This window comes from Cyprinodon tularosa, unplaced genomic scaffold, assembly GCF_016077235.1.
Source record: "Cyprinodon tularosa strain WSP-4 unplaced genomic scaffold, ASM1607723v1 ctg420, whole genome shotgun sequence".
Taxonomy (NCBI): Eukaryota; Metazoa; Chordata; class Actinopteri; order Cyprinodontiformes; family Cyprinodontidae; genus Cyprinodon; species Cyprinodon tularosa.
The window spans coordinates 1,727-20,584 of NW_024039142.1; the positions used below are offsets into that span (position 1 = coordinate 1,727).

Here is an 18,858-nt window from a genome sequence, read left to right on the forward strand (position 1 = left end):
GATGAATTGGGAATAAAATACAGAACAAAAATTCTAGTTAGACTGATCTAATTAATTTTACGTTGTTTTCATCAAAACAACTAAGTTGCTTTGATGAGCTCTGTGGCTCATTGTGAAAAACAGCTGATCCCAGGCTGTTCTCTACATCCAGCCTCTTCCTCTGCTTGGTTTTGATGTGTCACAGCTGAAGGTGAACTCAAACACATAAGAAAAACATACTTTTAGGTTGATAAAAGCTTGTTTATTTTTTTCAGCTGGGTCCTCACTAAGCAAAACAGATCCCAGTCCTATTTTATTTTACTACCTGAGAAAAAAAATATTATCATGTACCCCTTGCAATGCACTCGCTGACCACTAGGAGTACGAGTACCTCCTGGTTGGGAATCACTGCTCTACATTACCATTTTCTTCTCATACTGCAAGCTTTTTCAGGTATCATTGCTACAGTTTCTAATCCAACATATTCTACATCCACCTTTATTTTCACCCATTTTTATCTCTGATCCCATTTTTAGGATTCCGTATCTATGTTTTCAAAACCCTCTAATCTCGTAATTTATCCTAATTAACCCCTTTTTGTCCTGAATCCTTTCGTCATTTCTTATCACTTATTCGTACCCGTTTTTGTTCCATATCCAACCATCCATTGTCTTCAGATTTTGCCATAATCTGATTACCAGGGTAACAGAACCAGGAGGGGATCCTAGATAATCAGCTCCTGACAAAACATGCGAGTCCTTCTGAAGGTTTATTAGGGGGCTTCCTGGACCTTCATCCAAACCTATCATCCTCATCATCATTCAAAACTCCTCATATCTTTTCCATTTAAATTTTTCATCTCATTCATTTTCCTAAATCAGCTTCATCATCACTACAGCTTTAATTCCACTTATCCTGCCTTAATTTCACCCATCCATCCATTTTCTGACACGCTTAATCCCAAGTGCAGTTGTGAGGGGTGCTGGTGCCTATCTCCAGCTGTCTTAAGGGTAAGGTACACCCTGGACGGGTCGCCAGTCCATTGCAGGGCAACACAGAGACAAACAACCATTCATGCATGCTCACACCTAAGAAAAATTTAGAGAAGCCATGAATTTAGCTTGCGAGGAAGCCGGGGTACCTGGAGAGAACCCACGCACGCTCAGCGAGAACATGCAAAATCCATGCAGAAAGACCCCGGGTCGGAAATCGAACCCAGAACCTTCTTGCTGCAAGGCACTGCACCACTGAGCAGCCCGCCTTAATTTCATAATCTCCTAATTTTTTTTCTAATTTCCTAATGCTACCTGCAGGACGTTCTTACTTATCATTGCTATCCCAACCCATCGCAGTCATCTAGTTCATGTCCATGCTATCTTACATTTAAGGCACTGAATTGCAACTAAATGCTATGTAAAAAGAACCTGCATTCAGCTGTTGTTTCCAGATGTATTGTTAATCTGTTCTATCAAACTTTTCTCCTTGTGTTTCATAGGTAGCTGAGAAGTGTCTAAGTCTGGGAGCCCAGAAAGCTTTTTATATAGCAGCAGACATGGCCAGTGAATCTGACCCTGACAAGGTGGTTGATTTTGCTCTGGAGAAACTGGGAGGTTTGGACTACTTGGTTCTAAACCACATTGGCCCGACTCCCTTTGGCGTGTGGGAGGGAGATGTAGAACATACCAGGTGGTTAATGAAGGTAATGGATCACTTAGACAGTCTCCCTCTGCGTACAATCAGGGGATTGCCCTGATGTTTTTTTATGTGTTTTTGTGTTTTAAAGATAAATTTCTTTAGCTACACTCAGATGGCCTGGAGAGCTTTGCCCTCTCTTGAGCAAAGTAAAGGATCTTTGGTGGTTGTTTCATCACTATTAGGTAAGTTTCTATCATTATTGTAATTACACCTAAGCTATGAAACATAGATGGTATTTATATATTAACTACTTTAACACTTATTCTTCCAGTCACTGGCTAGATGGGAAAAATCCTTATCCCCACACCCATAAAGGCTTCTTTAACAAAATCTCATATTCCAAACTCATATTGCCATTTAAGCTCAAGCTGATCATAAAAGAGCTATTTTTAATATCCATAATTTAATGGCACATTTGTCTTTGGTTTGCAGCTAAAATGACAAGTCCTTTCACTTTACCATACACCTCAACAAAGTTTGCATTAAATGGATTCTTTGGGTCCCTTAATCATGAACTGGCAATGAAGAAGAGCAATGTTTACATCTCAATATGCACACTGGGACTCATTGACACTGAATCAGCTATGGAAAAAGTCAGGTTTGTGAAATATGTTACTATGCTGTGTACACAAGGGATTGTTGGGAAAAACATCAGTTGTACTTGAGTTGATGTCCACAGTAACATGCTGTGTTTTTCCGTATCTCAGGGGCGTCACAAAGATACCAGCCTATCCTGCCACAGACGCTGCTTTAAACATCGTCATTGCAGGAGCAACAAGACAGCCGGACCTTTACTACCCTTCGTTCACATATGTTGTGACTGTATTCAAAGAGATGTTTCCTTCGACAACAAACTACGTCATCCAGAACTCCTACAATTATGTTCCATAAAAAAAATATGTGACAGAAGTGCTGACATATTGTGCTGGTTGTTGGAGGGATACTGCTCTTTCTTCATCCATTTACATGTTAAAAATGACACAATGATCGCAGATTGCTACACAAGCCGCAAGTTACAAAAAAATAATAGAACATAAAACAAAACAATAGCTGGCATATGTAGATCTCAAGGCACGCTTGCTGAATGCACTCTTATGAATTAGCCCAAGCGCAGATCGGCCAATGCATACAAAAAAAAAATGTCAATGTCGACCGACTGATTTATCCGTCTTGCAGATGATACCATTGGAAATATATGACAACATATGAGGGCAGCATACAATAGGATAAACTAGAAAGCTACCCATGTTTATCCCCCGTTTGCACATTGTTTTTCTTATCCTTTAATTAAAAAGTAAGATACAGAAGTGCAAAAAGCATTTAAACTCGTTAATTTCTAGGTTTTAACAAAAAATTGTACATTGCATCTGTTCACTTAGTTCTTTAATTATTTACTCTAACATGATGATTAGCAAAAACATAAAAAGACATTAAAGTCTGCTAAAGAAAAGATTTAAACCTCAACAGACAATTGGAGAACAGAATATGATGTATACAGACTAACATAACTCCAACTAGTTTATTTTATAATGTGATTTTTAGCAGAGGTGCATGAAGCTCCAGGCTTTTTGAACTTTGATCATTAAGTGCAAATTTCATCTTTTACTTTCTTTTATTTTGAACAGATGTTTTTTTTTTTTTTTTTTTTTATCATGAAGTTTTAAAAGTGGCACTTGGAATCAAGCAATGATTCTTTAATTTCTTTGTGGCACTGGCACTGTTATTGCAATTTAAGTGATTATAAATCATATTTAATTATTTAGTTACAATAAGTAATTTATCTTGAAGGCTTTGGATACATCTTGGTACAGCAGCGCCCTCTACAGATAAAATTAAGGTTCTAGCCTACATTAGCTTAAATAAAAATAAAAAAACATTTACCAAACCATACCAAAATACTTTATTAATTATTAATACTGTAACTTTTTATTTCCCTTTGATCATTATAAAAGTAATAAATCATGCTATGAATAAAATCCTGACCATCAGAACATGAAACTGTTATTTTTAAATTCTCCACACAAAGTATCATTTGTTTTATTTTGTTCCTGTCTTTATTTGTTATCTATTATTATTGTTGTCCTAATTTGCTTAGCCTCGTATCACCAAGATAATCACATTTTTACCACTATTGAATTAGGATATTTTCTTGCTGTTTTTTCATTGAGGCCACTGCTAATCTTGTTGTAAACCAGAGTTATGTTTATATACAGTGAGGAAAATAAGTATGTGAACAACCTGCTATTTTTCAAGTTTTCCCATTCTGAAATCATGGAAGGTTCTGAAATTGTCATCATATGTGCATGTCCACTGTGAGAGACATTTCTGTCAGCCAAGGTCAGCTATTCCTTTCCTAGGAAGGAGAAGAGCCTAAATATGCATTATAATGGCTTCAATATCATTGTTATCAGTCATATTTTATGAGTATAATTAATAAATTAATCATGTTTTGTAACACATGATCTGTATCATTACCAAATTGAATGAATCGTTCCTTAACACGAGGCGCATCTCTAGCAAGAATTTTGCTTAAATGTTTTTTAAGCCATCCTGTAAACAGATAGACAGACAAACACACAAACTTTCCTAAAAACATAACCCCATTGGCGGAGGCAAATATATAGATTTTCTTTTTAAAGTTTAAAAAACATAAATTCTTAATCAGAAAATATTATGCCTGTAAGTCTGTGGTGAGTTTGAACTACAGTCACTTTATTCAGCCACGCCTCCAAGGCCCCTCCTTAGTGGCACCACTGATAAGAAGCAGAAATAAAGTTTCCTCTACAGTTACAGTATTTTAATAATCATGTCCAGTTCCACATTTCAGACTCAGCTCTTCAGTAATCCATAACATACTGCTTTTATGATGTTTTTTGCTGTTTTTTTTTTATATATACTTATTTACCCATCACTTCTACATTGTTATTTAGGCCCCTGAGGGGCAGGTAACGTTAAAAAAAAAAAATTTTTTTTTAAATCACTTACCACGAAATATTTCAATGTTAACACCCTAAGACCTGATGCATGTCAACATTTTGAGAATTTGTTTTCCACCCACCAGGCCCCACCTAGGTCCACTTAGAGCCTATAAAAGAGAGAGAAAAAAGAAAAAATACATTTAAAAATCTGCAACATTTTGCTTATGCTCCAAGCACTACCAAAACACAGATCCAGAGTTAACAGTTCAAAAGTCTGAGTTGGTTTACAGACTGTTAAAATTTAAACCACATTCAGATGCTTATCAAAGATCACCATTGTCAGCCCTCCTTCTGGCCACTTTCCATTTAACGCAAGCTGTCTGATCTGACCACCGTTTCTAACCAATCATACACCAGTCAAGAAAAAAAAAATAGAGTCACACAAATATCTATGTTTAATTTCAAACAATATATATATATATTTGTATAAATATAACATGGTTAATATTTTCTGCACAAACAACAAAGCCAAACAAATACTGATAAAAACATATGAGAGATTGCTGTTTAATTCATTTGTTTTGAGAGACATAATCAGCCTTTTTTCAAACGTTTTCACAGCGCAAGAATAGGAAGGAGGGACAGATTCTAGTCAAATGGGACTCTGTTTTACAGACCACACCTCCTTAGAGTCCGGAAAAAGGGGGAAAACAGGAAGGGTTTGAAACAGACGCATTATTATGGTGCCTTACATGCAAGCTGAAATACACACACACTAACTGCATAGAGTCTGACTTTTATCAAGTTTACAGAATGGGAGCGTTTTTAAAAATCTTGATTCTGAGCATTAGTGTTGCTTACATAGCTGTGAAGTGGACTGGGCCAAGTTTTGATCCAGGTAAGTTAAACAAATGCATTAGGCTTTTCTTTCTACTGTATAACTTTTTCTCATTAACCTTAGAGTATGGTGATATAATTACAGCACAGGGGCACATACATTTACACCATGATGGTTGATGTCAAGTCATCTGGTAAATTAGGGGACAAACAAAGACTCTGAAGTAAATAAGGTAATAAATACAGACTGTAAAGTTTAATTAGCAACACACTGTAAAGGTAAATATAGTGTTGAATACAGACCGTAAAGGTTAATATGGCAATTAAAACAGACTATAAAAGTATTTATAGCAGGGCTACAACAATAAATTGATTATTAAATTAGTCATAAACTAATTTGAGAATCGATTAATGTATAGAGCCAATTAGAGCTGCAATTATAAAAAAATATATATATAATAAAAATATGGCATTAAAGATAAAACACTTTTTCATCTGTCAATATCCTCTATTTAAAACTCCTTAAGTGGAAAAGTTTTAGTTTCACCTGGTTTGATTCTGTCAAAAATCTTCTTTTGCAATCTAATTATTAATAGATTCATCGAAAAAAATAAATGAGACATTAATCGACGAGCAAAAATAATTGTTCACTGCAGCCCTAAAATTCAGTATTGAATACAGACTATAAAGGTAAGTATTTAATTGAATACATGCTGTAAATCTTAATATGGTAATGCACACAAATTATAAAAATGTAGAAATGTTGAACATAGAGTTAATATGACATTAAGGTGAATAAGAAAAATGATCGTTTTGTAAACAATATGCAGTCGCATCTTCACTATTTCAGAAGGTTATTAAAAACCTAACTTATTTCTTGATTAAATACAAAAAAGTAAAACTCAAATTATAACAATGTTTAAAAAAAAAACGTATTAAATTAAAACAGTTACCCCCCCCAACACATTTGAAGGCCCTTAAACCATTGCTCCAGCTGATGCATGCTGAGGTCTAATGTTATTCTCCATGTTTCAAACCTCCCCTGAAACAGAGATTTTTCATCTGGGCTAAAGTGAAAACAAAGTCTCTTTTAAGGTGAAAGACAAGTTTAATTTGGAAATGGAGGTCCCAGATTCTGTAGGAAAAGTGGAATGGTAAAGAATCCAAGTTATATGAAAGCATTGTGTGAAGCTTTGATGATCCGGGGAGCCATGTCATCTGTCGGTGTTGCTGCACTGTGATTTATGAAGTCCAAACACAGCGTTGCTGTCTTCCAGGAAATTTTAGAGCACTTTTTACTGACAAACTTTATGGAATTGTTGATTTAATTTTCCACCAGCACTTGGCACCTCTCCACGCTGTCAAAGTTTATTTCACCTGGTTCAATGACCATGGTGTCAGTGGGCTTGATTGGTCAGCGAACTAAGCTGACCTAAACCCCATAGATAATATTTGGAGTATTGTCAAGAGGAAGAGGAGAAACACCAGAGCTCACACTGCAGGCGACTAAAGTAAAGATAGCAAGTGCAGCTTCTATTTCAATTTAACAGACTGCATGCCACAGAGTATAGATTCATGCAAAAAAGATCCTTAAACAAAGTATTGAGTTCATATACTGCACATATAGTTTCAACTTGTCTATGTATATTAATTCTAATCCAAATTAACTAAACACGAATAAATAGCTGTAACTTAAAATTACACTAGTTATAAATAGAAAATATTTTCAATGGAGTCTTTCTTCCTTTTTATGCAACACTATTATCCTCTTTTTTCCCCTTTTTTGTGATATTCTGGGAAAAAAACATTAGGTTTCATTGTCAATGGAATGTGATTTACTAATATGCCTTTTTAATATCTAAAAGAGAGGACTGATTTACCTCTGCTGCTTCTATCTACAGCTACTGTCACATATAGTTGATACAGCTGCACAAGAACACCTAATAACTTTACAGTGTCTCCATAAAAAAAACTACAAAAATACCACTATTCCTGTCTAGAAATCTCTGTATAAAATGTAAGAAAGCTGTTGACTTGATTTTAACAACTTCCGTAAGGTATTCGTTTGTTCAGCCAATAAGTGGGAATTGAACTGAAATGTAAATAATTTCAACCTTTATATCTATACATATGTATAGGCTAGACATGCATCTAGTATGAGATTCTTACTGATTAAACTTTAGATTTTAAATAAACTGTGTTATACACTTTAACTGCTTATAATAAACACAAAATAATCAACAATTTTGCTACTAAAAAGTATAAATCTTTGATTTTAACAAAACAAAATGTTATGTTTTGATTTAGAAACTTAGGCAAAATCAAAAATATTAATTTAAACACGTGATATATTTAGTAGCCGCTTGGAAGTGCGTATTGCACAGCCCTGTTGCTGCATCCACCCTGCAGTAGGTTGACATGCTGTCTGTTTCTTAAAGACTTGCTGCACTACTGTGTGACTCTTTGCTCCATACAGGTGGAGACAACACCAGGCACTCTAAACATTTTTAGGATTTTATTAAGATCTAGAAGATTTAAGCATCTCAGTGGTTTTAAATCATAAATAGAGTATGATGGAAAGTCTTTGTTGAATTAAACCATACCCTTTAACCTTTGGTATGCATTGTTAATTACTGACAGGTAGCCTATACACGAGTTAGCTATATGCTTTTAAGTAAAAAATTTATGATTCAATTAAAAAAATTAATTCTGCAATTGTTATTATTACAAAAAATAAATTCGTATGATTTTAAACATAATTACTGCATTAAACAGAAAATTTCCCTGCAAACCAAACCGTAAGTTCCTTCACCTTAAGTTCCTGGGGGGAAAAAATGTAATTGTAACACTGACATTGAACCATCCATGATTCCTTTAGGAAAGCTAAGAATGAAGATCAATATAAATTAATCACACCTGGCTATTCCTAATCCTCAGCTTTCTTTTTATTGTTTCTAGATAGGAAATATCTATAAATTCACAATAGATCCAAGCTGCAAGCACAGCTCAAGGTCAAAAAAGGTTTTATACCCACGAATGTATATGGATGACAATAATGCCATTCAACTTTAAAAACATGTCCATACCTGGCATATCTTTTCGTAATACTGCTCCTAAAAGATTGAAGATGCAATGTAAGTGCATACTGAGATAACAGTTATATTGTGTTCAAGGTTATCTGCTGGAAATGTGTAACTATGTATATGAACACAAAATCTTTTAAGTGTTTGAGAGGAGGGGATGTGGTGGTGGTGTGTGTGTGTGGGGGGGCTATATATGCAGGAATCAACTTTGTGTTTTGGTTTCACTCCCTCCTTGTATGAAAGAATAGATTTGAGAATATTTTTAGTTTATAAATTATTGAATGGCTTAGCAGCAGAATACACTACAGATTTATTGTTAGTGTATTAATTGCCAGGACCTCTGGTCAAAGTCTACTCTGAAAGTCCAGAACCAAAACCATGTAGTTCTCATGCTCCACTAATCTGGAGGGGGGAAAAAAATCTGTAAAAGTGCTGAAACCCTAAGTGAACTCCTAACTGAAACATCATTACTTTAAGTTTGTAACCCAATTTTTCTTTCACTGCCTCTCCTTCCCCACTGCAATCTCTTTTCCTCTTTTCTTTTCTTATGTTTTGTTCACATAAAGCCCTTTGAGTTGTCATGTTACTGAAATGTGCTGAACAGATAAAAGTTCTAACATTCACAAATAAAGTTTGTTTTTCTTCTTATACCCATTATTTTTATTTCAGCATCTCTCAAAGGTGCCAAGGTGTTGGTGACAGGAGCCAGTTCAGGCATCGGTGAACAAATGGCATATCATTATGCTCGCTTTGGAGCTCAGATTGTTATCACAGCAAGGAGGGAGAAGGTTTTACAGCAGGTCAGTTCTCGTCTTTTTGCTCTGTCTTTTAGTACTACTGCCTATTTTGCCATATAATGCTGAAGTAAAATGAAAAATGTTTTAAAAGCAAAAACGTAAATGAGATACATGGACAAAATATATATAATAAAAATATATCAGATGCTTTCACAATAAATATGTTAGACTGTATTTTATGTGGAGTTTTTCTAATTTGTACTCCCAGGTTACTGAGAAGTGTTTGAGTCTGGGAGCCCAGAAAGCTCTCTTCATACCAGCAGACATGTCCTCTGAGTCGGACCCTGACAAAGTCATCGATTTTGCTGTGAAGAAACTGGGAGGCTTGGACTATCTGGTTCTCAACCACATTGGCGTGACTCGCTTTGCAATGTGGAATGGAGAAGTGGATCATGTCAGGTGGCTCATGAAGGTAATGGAATCTTTTGATTGTTTAGCAGGGATTAAAAACCAAGAGGGTGCCCTGATGTTTCTTTTATCTCTCTTTCTGGGTTTTATAAAGCCCAATTTCTTCAGCTACATACAAATGGCCTGGAGGGCCTTGCCCACCTTGGAACAAAGTAAAGGCTCTTTGGTAATAGTGTCATCAATAGCAGGTAAGGTTCATTAACAGTTGTTACTCTATGAAAGGCATAGTGGAGGATTTTCCCGAGTTTTTGAAAACAACTGCCCTCTCCACTTAAAAAAAAATGCACATGCTCAACCCTATACCTGCTCATGAGAGGGAATGCCTATTAAACACGTGCAAGAGCATGCACGAGCCCATTTCTCCTTGTGCATGCTCTGTTTAAGAGTTGCTGTTTGCATCGCTCATACAAGCCTACTTTCCAAATGAAGATTTGCAATTTTTAAGTTAAGTGAGAATGAGGACAAGAACATAGGACGGCCTTACGTCAACATTTCACCAAAATGATTGACAATTAGGAGGACCACTTATTTTGATGATCCACCTGGGAAAAGAACATCCTCCACTATATCTTTATTTAACAAACTTTTGCTTAAATTTATAAAAGAATTTTCTGAGGTATTCATAAAGTTTTGGTGATATACACTACTGTTCAAAAGTTTGGGATCACATAGAAATTTCCTTATTTTTTAAGGAAAAGCGCTGTACTTTTCAATGAAGATAACTTTAAACTAGTCTTAACTTTACAGAAATACACTCTATACATTGCTAATGTGTTAAATGACTATTCTAGCTGCAAATGTCTGGGTTTTGGTGCAATATCTACATAGGTGTATAGAGGCCCATTTCCAGCAACTATCACTCCAGTGTTCTAATGGTACAATGTGTTTGCTCATTGGCTCAGAAGGCTAATAGATGAATAGAAAACACTTGTGCAATCATGTTCACACATCTGAAAACAGTCTAGCTTGTTACAGAAGCTACAAAACTGACCTTCCTTTGAGCAGATTGAGTTTCTGGAGCATCACATTTGTGGGGTCGATTAAACATTAAAAATGGCCAGAAAAAGAGAACTTTTATCTGAAACTCGACAGTCTATTTTTGTTCTTAGAAATGAAGGCTATTCCATGCGAGAAATTGCTAAGAAATTGAAGATTTCCTACAACGGTTTGTACTGCTCCCTTCAGAGGACAGCACAAAAAGGCTCGAACAAGGGTAGAAAAAGAAGTGGGAGGCTGCGTTGCACAACTGAGCAAGAAGATAAGTACATTAGAGTCTCTAGTTTGAGAAACAGATGCCTCACACGTCCCCAACTGGCATCTTCATTAAATAGTACCTGCAAAACACCAGTGTCAACATCTACAGTGAAGAGGCGGCTGCGGGATTCTGGGCTTCAGGGCAGAGTGTCAAAGAAAAAGCCATATCTGAGACTGGCCAATAAAAGAAAAAGATTAAGATGGGCAAAAGAACACAGACATTGTATTGTACTCGTACTCGTACTCGTCGTCTCCCGCTTTATCCGGAACCGGGTCGCGGGGGCAGCAGACTAAGCAGAGACTCCCTGACTTCCCTCTCCGCAGACACCTCCTCCAGCTCTGTTGGGGGAAGCCCTAGGCGCTCCCAGGCCAGCCAAGAGACATAGTCTCTCCAGCGTGTCCTGGGTCATCCCCTGGGCCTCCTCCCGGTGGGACGTGCCTGGAACACCTCCCGAGGGAGGCGTCCAGGGGGCATCCGAAGAAGATGTCCGAGCCACCTCAACTGACTCCTCTCGATGTGGAGGAGAACCGGCTCTACACTGAGCCTCTCCCGAATGACCGAGCTCCTCACCCTATCTCTAAGGGAGAGCCCAGCCACCCTGCGGAGAAAGCTCATTTCAGCCGCTTGTATCCGGGATCTCGTTCTTTCGGTCAAGATCCAAATTTCATGACCATAGGTGAGGGTAGGAACGTATACCGACCAGTAAATTGAGAGCTTTGCCTTTTCGCTCAGCTCTCTCTTCACCACGACAGACCGGTGCAGCGTCCGCATTATTGCAGCAGCCGCACCGATCCGTCTATCGATCTCCCGCTCCATTCTTCCCTCACTCGTGAACAGGACCCCAAGATACTTGAACTCCTCCACTTGAGGCAAGGACTCTCCTCCAACCTGAAGGGGACATGCCACCTTTTTCCGGTCGAGAACCATGGCCTCGGATTTGGAGGAGCTGATTCTCATCCCGGCCGCTTCACACTCGGCTGCGAACCGCCCCAGCGCACGCTGTAGGTCTTGGCAGGTCCTGCCAAGACATTGTATTGTATTTTATTTATTTGAATAGGGACAATGCACATTAATGAACATCAGTATAAAAACAAATGTAAATATGCCGGATTATAGCTACAAAAATAGTTTTCATCCGTAGTCCCTAGGCAGGCAAATACATAAGAAAGAACATAACATACAATACAAGCATCACAAGGAAATGTTAAGAGTTTAGTGGTTACATGACTGGTTTGTTTTCATCTGTAGTTTGAGTTGGGCTTTGAAGCTGATCAGTGTAGGGCTCTCCCGTATAGAAGACTGTTCCAGATGTTAGTGGCTCTCACAGAGAGAGTGTTCTGACCAAAAGTTGTTCTTCTGTGAGGCACCTCACAGTCTCCTCTGGAGGAGGCCCTGGTTCTCAGGCCACTTGAAGTCTTGTGTTTGAACAGAGTAGACATAGGAGGTGGGGCTAGTCCATGTAGAGCTTTATAAATGAAGCATACATACTTAAAATTTATAAAATTTTCAAAATTTAAAAGATTGTACTTGTTTAAAATAATACATACATGGAAAGAATTAGGTTTTTGGTCAAACACTTTTAGAGATTTTTTGTACAGTGATTCAATTAATTTTAAGTTTTCCTCTGTCCAAGTTTCCCCTTGGACAGAGGAAAACTGGAAAAAAGTGTTGTGGACGGATGAATCCAAGTTTAAGGTGTTTGGATCACAAAGAAGAACGTTTGTGAGACGCAGAACAAATGAAAAGATGCTGGAAGAATCCCTGACGCCATCTGTTAAGCATGGTGGAGGTAATTCGATGGTCTGGGGTTGCTTTGGTGCTGGTAAGATGGCAGATTTGTACAAGTTAAAAGGGATTCTGAATAAGGAAGGCTATCACTCCATTTTGCAACGCCGTGCCATATCCAGTGGACAGCGCTTGATTGGAGCCAATTTCATCCTACAACAGGACAATGACCCTAAACGCACCTCCAAATTGTGCAAGAACTATTTAGAGGAGAAGCGGGCAGCTGGTATTCTATCGGTAATGGAGTGGCCAGCGCACTCACCTGATCTGAACCCCATTGAGCTGTTGTGGGAGCAGCTTGATCGTATGGTACGCAAGAAGTGCCCATTCAACCAATCCAACATGTGGGAGCTGCTTCTGGAAGCGTCGGGTGCAATTTCTTCAGATTACCTCAACAAATTAACAGCTAGAATGCCAAAGGTCTGCAATGCTGTAATTACTGCAAATGGAGGATTCTTTGACGAAAGCAAAGTTTGAAGTAAAAAAAATCTCATTTCAAATGCAAATCATTATTTCTAACCTTGTCAATGTCTTCACTCTACTTTCTATTCATTTCACAATGTATGGTGGTGAATAAGTGTGACTTTTCACGAAAACACAAAATTTTTGAACGGTAAACGGTAAAACAAAAACTTTTGAACCGTAATGTATCTAGTAGCAATAAAAAGTAACCATCCAGTAATTAAACAGATCAGTTGCCATGTGTGAGAATTTTTGAGGAATATTAATGTTTTTTGGTGTTTCTGAGTATGTTAATGGCACATTAAATAACAAAATGAAAAAATGTCCTTTCTTTCCAAGAAAAAAATTTAATTTGGTGTTTTTACAATATGCCTAAAAAAATATAGAATTATCAGTTTCGTTTTTATTAAACTCAGTCTATATTGGGGCTGCAACTATCGATCTTTTTGTAAATCAATTAATCTGTCAATAATAATTAAAATTAATCAGAAAACAAAAGGTTTCTTAAAGAACACTTTTTATTAAATTACACCAGGTGAAACTAAAAAATGTAAACTTTAGGAGTTCTGGATAGAGAATATTGACAGATAAAATGTATTTTTTTTTATTTAAATACAGAATGGTTATATATTTTTGTAAATTTTTTGTATAACTGCTGCTTTATGTGGGTCGCTCTGTCAGCTAAAGGCCAGTTTTACAGCATCCACACTCCATCTAATGAATAATCGATTACTAAATTAGTTGACAATTATTCAATTAATTAAATTATAAGTGTATATCCTCTAATTTTTAACAGCTTACTTACGGCAACAAATATATACTAAATGTCTATTTCAGGAAAACACAAAAAGCTGCTTTATTTAGAACTATAGCACCAATTCTCATTAAATGCGGAAGAGTTTTAAACAAAAGACTCAGAGGAAGCCACAGACTTGTTCACCTAAATAACTTGACATCTATCTGTTGTTTCGTTTTTTTGAAGTATCTCAAGTGCTTTATAGTGTATTCATGTATCTGTCTTTGGTTTGTAGGGAAAATGAGCAATCCTTTTGCAGCGCCATACACTGCAACAAAAGCTGCTTTGAATGGATTCTTTGGCTCCCTCACTCACGAACTTGGAATGAAGAAAAGCAACGTGTCCGTCTCGTTATGCACTCTGGGATTTATTGACACTGAATCAGCACTGAATGCAGTCAAGTTAGTTAACACCTTACAATACATATTCTAAGAAATTTTGTATTGTGAACTGTACCAGCTAGGTTTCATATCCTGTTTCTTTCTTTTGTACTCCAGGGGAATCATTACGGCACCAGCGTACCCTGCTTCAGAAGCTTCATTGAATATCATCATAACAGGAGCAACAAGGCAGCCGGAGCTGTTCTACCCCTGGTACACATATGTCATGAATATCATCAAAGACTGGTGCCCCCCCTTAACAAACCATCTCATCCGGAACTCCGTTAACTACAATCCATAGAAAACATGTTTATGATCAACCTCTCCTAAAAAAAAAAATTACATATTTGATTCTGAAATGCACTTACATCTTACTTACAATCAAATGCACTTTAATTTAGTGTCGGAACTTTTTAGATTGCACTTTTTGACCATCGTTTTTGTTTAGCAGCATTCATGGTATATCTGTATAAGTTTCAATGCTATGATTGGTAAGGAAAATACAGTTTGGCTTTTGTTGCAAAATCCAAGCAAAGTTACACGCAAGAAATTATAGAAATTGGAGACACGAAATAATATAAGTCATTTTTTTTTGCATATTAGAGAGAGACAACCTTAAGACTCACATGTTAAGATGCCTAAAGTGGGAAAGAAATAGATTGGTGACAAAGAAATCAAAATAAATAAGAGGCGTGCATGAAGTCATTTTAATACTGTATTACCATGTTATTATAACAACACATTTTACAGGTTTTAACAGTATTGTTTGGCTGGCCTCATGACTTTGGCTGCTTGTCAACTTGCTTAAAAGTGGAATCTTATATGACCCAGCAGGAAGCAAAGTCGGACAGTATACAGTACTTTGACAAATTACAGCAATTTTTTGGCCAATTTTCCTCATATGTCCTAAAGCTTTTACTGCTTTTAGAAAAGCGATGCCTTTAAATTTACACAATTTCAAGGTAACCTCCGTCAATGCTCAAAAATGATTGAGGCTCAGGCTCAACGATTCATTTCCTTTTTTAATCCATATCACTAAACATATTGACCCAATGTTTCATTTTATAGCAAAATGTCCTACTTTATGTCTTTTGTATCTTTTGATTTCATAAAAAATAGATTTGATTTCAAAAAAAAAAAAAAATGTTTGAGTAACCTGTTTGATGTAAACTGAGTCAATTCATTTCTTGCTAATGGATGGTAAGCTGTTGAAAATGCTTTGGATCGCTTTATATGATCTCTAAATGTCCACATGAGGGCAGTAGTGCATAAACTGTGAAGAAGCACCACTGCTCCTTTCCAGATCTATTAACAGCAGAACACTATTATAAGATTATCTGCATGTCCATGGGATGAAGCAAATATAAATTATGGTTTAAATGTTAAACAATAGATGTTTATAACTTTATATCTTTTTTGCAATTAGACTGTGAGGGATGTACTCATGTTTCTATATTTGTGTGCATCACATCCTTTATTCTGAGTATTCTCTATGTTCCTTAGTCTTGTCCTCAAAAGGTAGCCTCACTGTAAGAACTGCAGACTCCTTACAGAGCAGGACCTTCTCACTGGGTTACTTTGTTTCTTTGTTTGCCAACCTCAAAGGCCCCAGAGGCTCCCTGTGCAGCTCAATCCATCCCGGTGGTCTACTCCTTTTGTAGCTCACTCTAAAAGCTGCACCCCACTGTTAGAGCAGTTTTCTACTGCTTATCAAGACGGAGCTGTCCTTGTCATAAAAGAAAAAAACAGAAATAGTGCAGCCTAAAAGGCTTTTTCAATTGAACGCATATAGACAAGATTCTAGAGGCAGTGAAAACCCTTGGATGTGAAGTGAGTTGCTCTCTGTTGTCTTCTGACTGAAGGCGGAAGTCATTGAAACACATGTCTTTATTTCAACACTCTTAAGGGAATTTTAAACCTTCCTATAGGCACCGCAAAAAATGAAAACAGTCCTCATTCTGTTCGGCCTTCTTCTGTCCTAACCGTTGTTAAATTTGCAGAGAAATCCTCGGCCTCCTGCAGAGGAGAGCAGCCATGGCCTGGGAGCGAAGCCAGAAACACCTGCAACAGATTAGAGCTGCTAATGCTAGGTCATAAATCCTCTCACCCTTCTAGAGAATCTCCTTATAAACCATACATAGGACAACTCACCCCCTGTGGAACTGTGGGGCTAACTGCGACACATCAATGCAGCACTTTTTTATACCACAAGTAGGAGAAGCAGGTACGTTGTCAAGGTTATCCCCTGGATGTGGCCTCTTGGTCAAGATCAAACCATTTAGCTGTGATTATGGCCAGAAAGCAAAGCTGAGGACAGATGGAAACCTGAAAAAGTGGTCAGTGGTAGACAGATTACCCCTTTCTTAAGGTTGTTATTGAATTCAAATAAACAATTTTTCTGAGATTGACATGATCTCTTAGGAAAAAGCATTCACTGCAAGATCAACCCAAATATACTGTATATCTATTGCACGATACAATACCTGATACCTGGCTCTGCAGTATGGGCCAATACCGATACCACCTGTTTGAAATTGATGTGTGTGTGTATATATGAAGAACTACATACTACTTGGATGTAAACTAATTGCCATCATGGCTTTGTCAAGCTGCTGCCTACCTTTGTGAAGCAGACCAATACAAAGTGAATCCAGTAGAACTTTTTATTGTCTACCTAGAATGGGTGACAATAGTTGAATAAATTTTTGGCTCTCCAAAATGGTATCGGTTCCCTATTTGTTGGTACTCGCCGATACCGATACCTCCATTTTAGTGCAGTCGGGGCCCCGCCCTATACTGGTATAGGTGCAACACTAATCTCTATATTACATATATTGTGATACTGCATGTCTCTTTTCTGTGGACAATGTTTACTCATGATTCTCGTATTTTATAGACTTTATTGAGCACAAGTATAATTTCTTCATTAATCTCTGTCTAATGCCTAGATTCCTTGTAGTGTATACTTAACACACTAAAACCTTATGGTGTTTAGTAGCTACTGGTTGCCGTTCACAAAGAAGAGAATGATGGGAAGTTAGAAAATGGAATCAGCATTTCATTAGATTGAATTTACTGTAAAATATAATCCATTTAACTTTTTTGCTTATTCTGCTTTCTTATAATTTACCGAATTCATTCATGAAAGACACAAAGGCAAATAACCCAATGATTTCATCAACGATATTGAGATATTTCACTGGGAAAATATAGTACCCTGTATTTGTTTCCTTTCACTTCGCTATTTTTTACATTTTTTTTTTTTTCAGAAATATCAGAAAAACCTTCAAGTCTTGGGAAAAATGTCTTTGCCCACTGGAAATGTTACTGTTTTCCAATTTTTACGTTAGTGTTTCGAAACATCAAACATGTTTTTCAAGTGATGATTGAATTATTACTACTATATACATCATTCTCCTGCTGCATAACCCAAATACACTCATGGTCCCAAACTGATGGCCCAAAATTGCACTTCATGATTTTCTTGAAGAACGCAGAATTCATCCTCCCATCAATTACCACCAATTGTTCAGATCCCAAAGCAGCAAAGCAGCCTCAGTCTGTGGTTCTTCACAAAATTGCATAAATCAGTGATTTTTCTTCTCACCTGTTTTTAAGTTTCCATAGATCAGAGCATGATGTGAAGCTTTTTGAAATCTATTAGCCTACTTCATGTTGTCATATAGGCAGTGGTGCATGAAGTACTCAAGAGTAATACTTGAGTTAAAGCACTCAGCAAAATCCTACGCAACTACAAGTTACTCGGTCAAACATCTACTCAAGTTAAACTATTGAAGTATTCACTTTTGAGAATATTGAAGTATTCAAAAATACAAGTTATATTTTCTAGCTTTAGTAACTTTATGTATTATATTCAGAGTATTTTTTCATAACCTTGTAACTTTGAGAAAGCGGCTGATGTATAGATGCGTAGAACCACCTGCTACAAATTCTACAACATCTGTAAAGAACTTCAGCATAAAAATGCCACAAAAAACACAAGAGCTGATTATTGTTTATTCTTATTTTAAAAAACCCAAAAAGAAAACAAGTAAATTTATTTTCCTCACACTTTCACTATATGGAATAAAGGTTTAAGGTTGAATCTCTTACCGAAAAGAGACAACTTGGCCACATTGCAACAAGTAACGCCTAATTAATAAGTATAAACAATAAACAGTGTCTGCCCAGAGTTTTTTAAAATTGTAGAATGTCGCACTAATCTCTAAAAATGTGGTGTTCTTATTCAGTCCTAAGTGCTGCTGTCTGACATGTTTAAATTGTATTTCAAGAAAGAAAAAAAGCAATAGCGGATTACAAAGCAAAGCTGAGTGAAAAGGAACAAGGAGCAAGCAGCTTCCTAGAAATGGAGTTGAGTAGAAAGTACAATATTAGACTTTGAAATGTCTAATATTGTCTGAAAAAAATGACTCAAATAAAGATACTCAAAAAAGTACTTGCAA

General features: G+C 36.8%; 2 protein-coding genes across 2 annotated transcripts; both read left to right on the forward strand.

Moving 5' to 3' along the window:
• Positions 1-1,094: 1,094 nt before the first annotated feature.
• Positions 1,095-2,681, forward strand: LOC119792545 (hydroxysteroid 11-beta-dehydrogenase 1-like protein). Its single transcript, XM_038299218.1, has 4 exons — positions 1,095-1,678; positions 1,763-1,856; positions 2,107-2,272; positions 2,382-2,681. Exons 1-4 carry the CDS (start codon positions 1,532-1,534, stop codon positions 2,563-2,565), a joined length of 591 nt encoding a protein of 196 aa, XP_038155146.1. The 5' UTR covers positions 1,095-1,531; the 3' UTR covers positions 2,566-2,681.
• A 2,615-nt stretch (positions 2,682-5,296) lies between these two features.
• On the forward strand, positions 5,297-16,858 carry LOC119792540 (hydroxysteroid 11-beta-dehydrogenase 1-like protein). Its single transcript, XM_038299208.1, has 6 exons — positions 5,297-5,490; positions 9,182-9,312; positions 9,518-9,721; positions 9,812-9,905; positions 14,251-14,416; positions 14,513-16,858. Exons 1-6 carry the CDS (start codon positions 5,406-5,408, stop codon positions 14,694-14,696), a joined length of 864 nt encoding a protein of 287 aa, XP_038155136.1. The 5' UTR covers positions 5,297-5,405; the 3' UTR covers positions 14,697-16,858.
• The last annotated feature ends 2,000 nt before the right edge of the window (positions 16,859-18,858 follow it).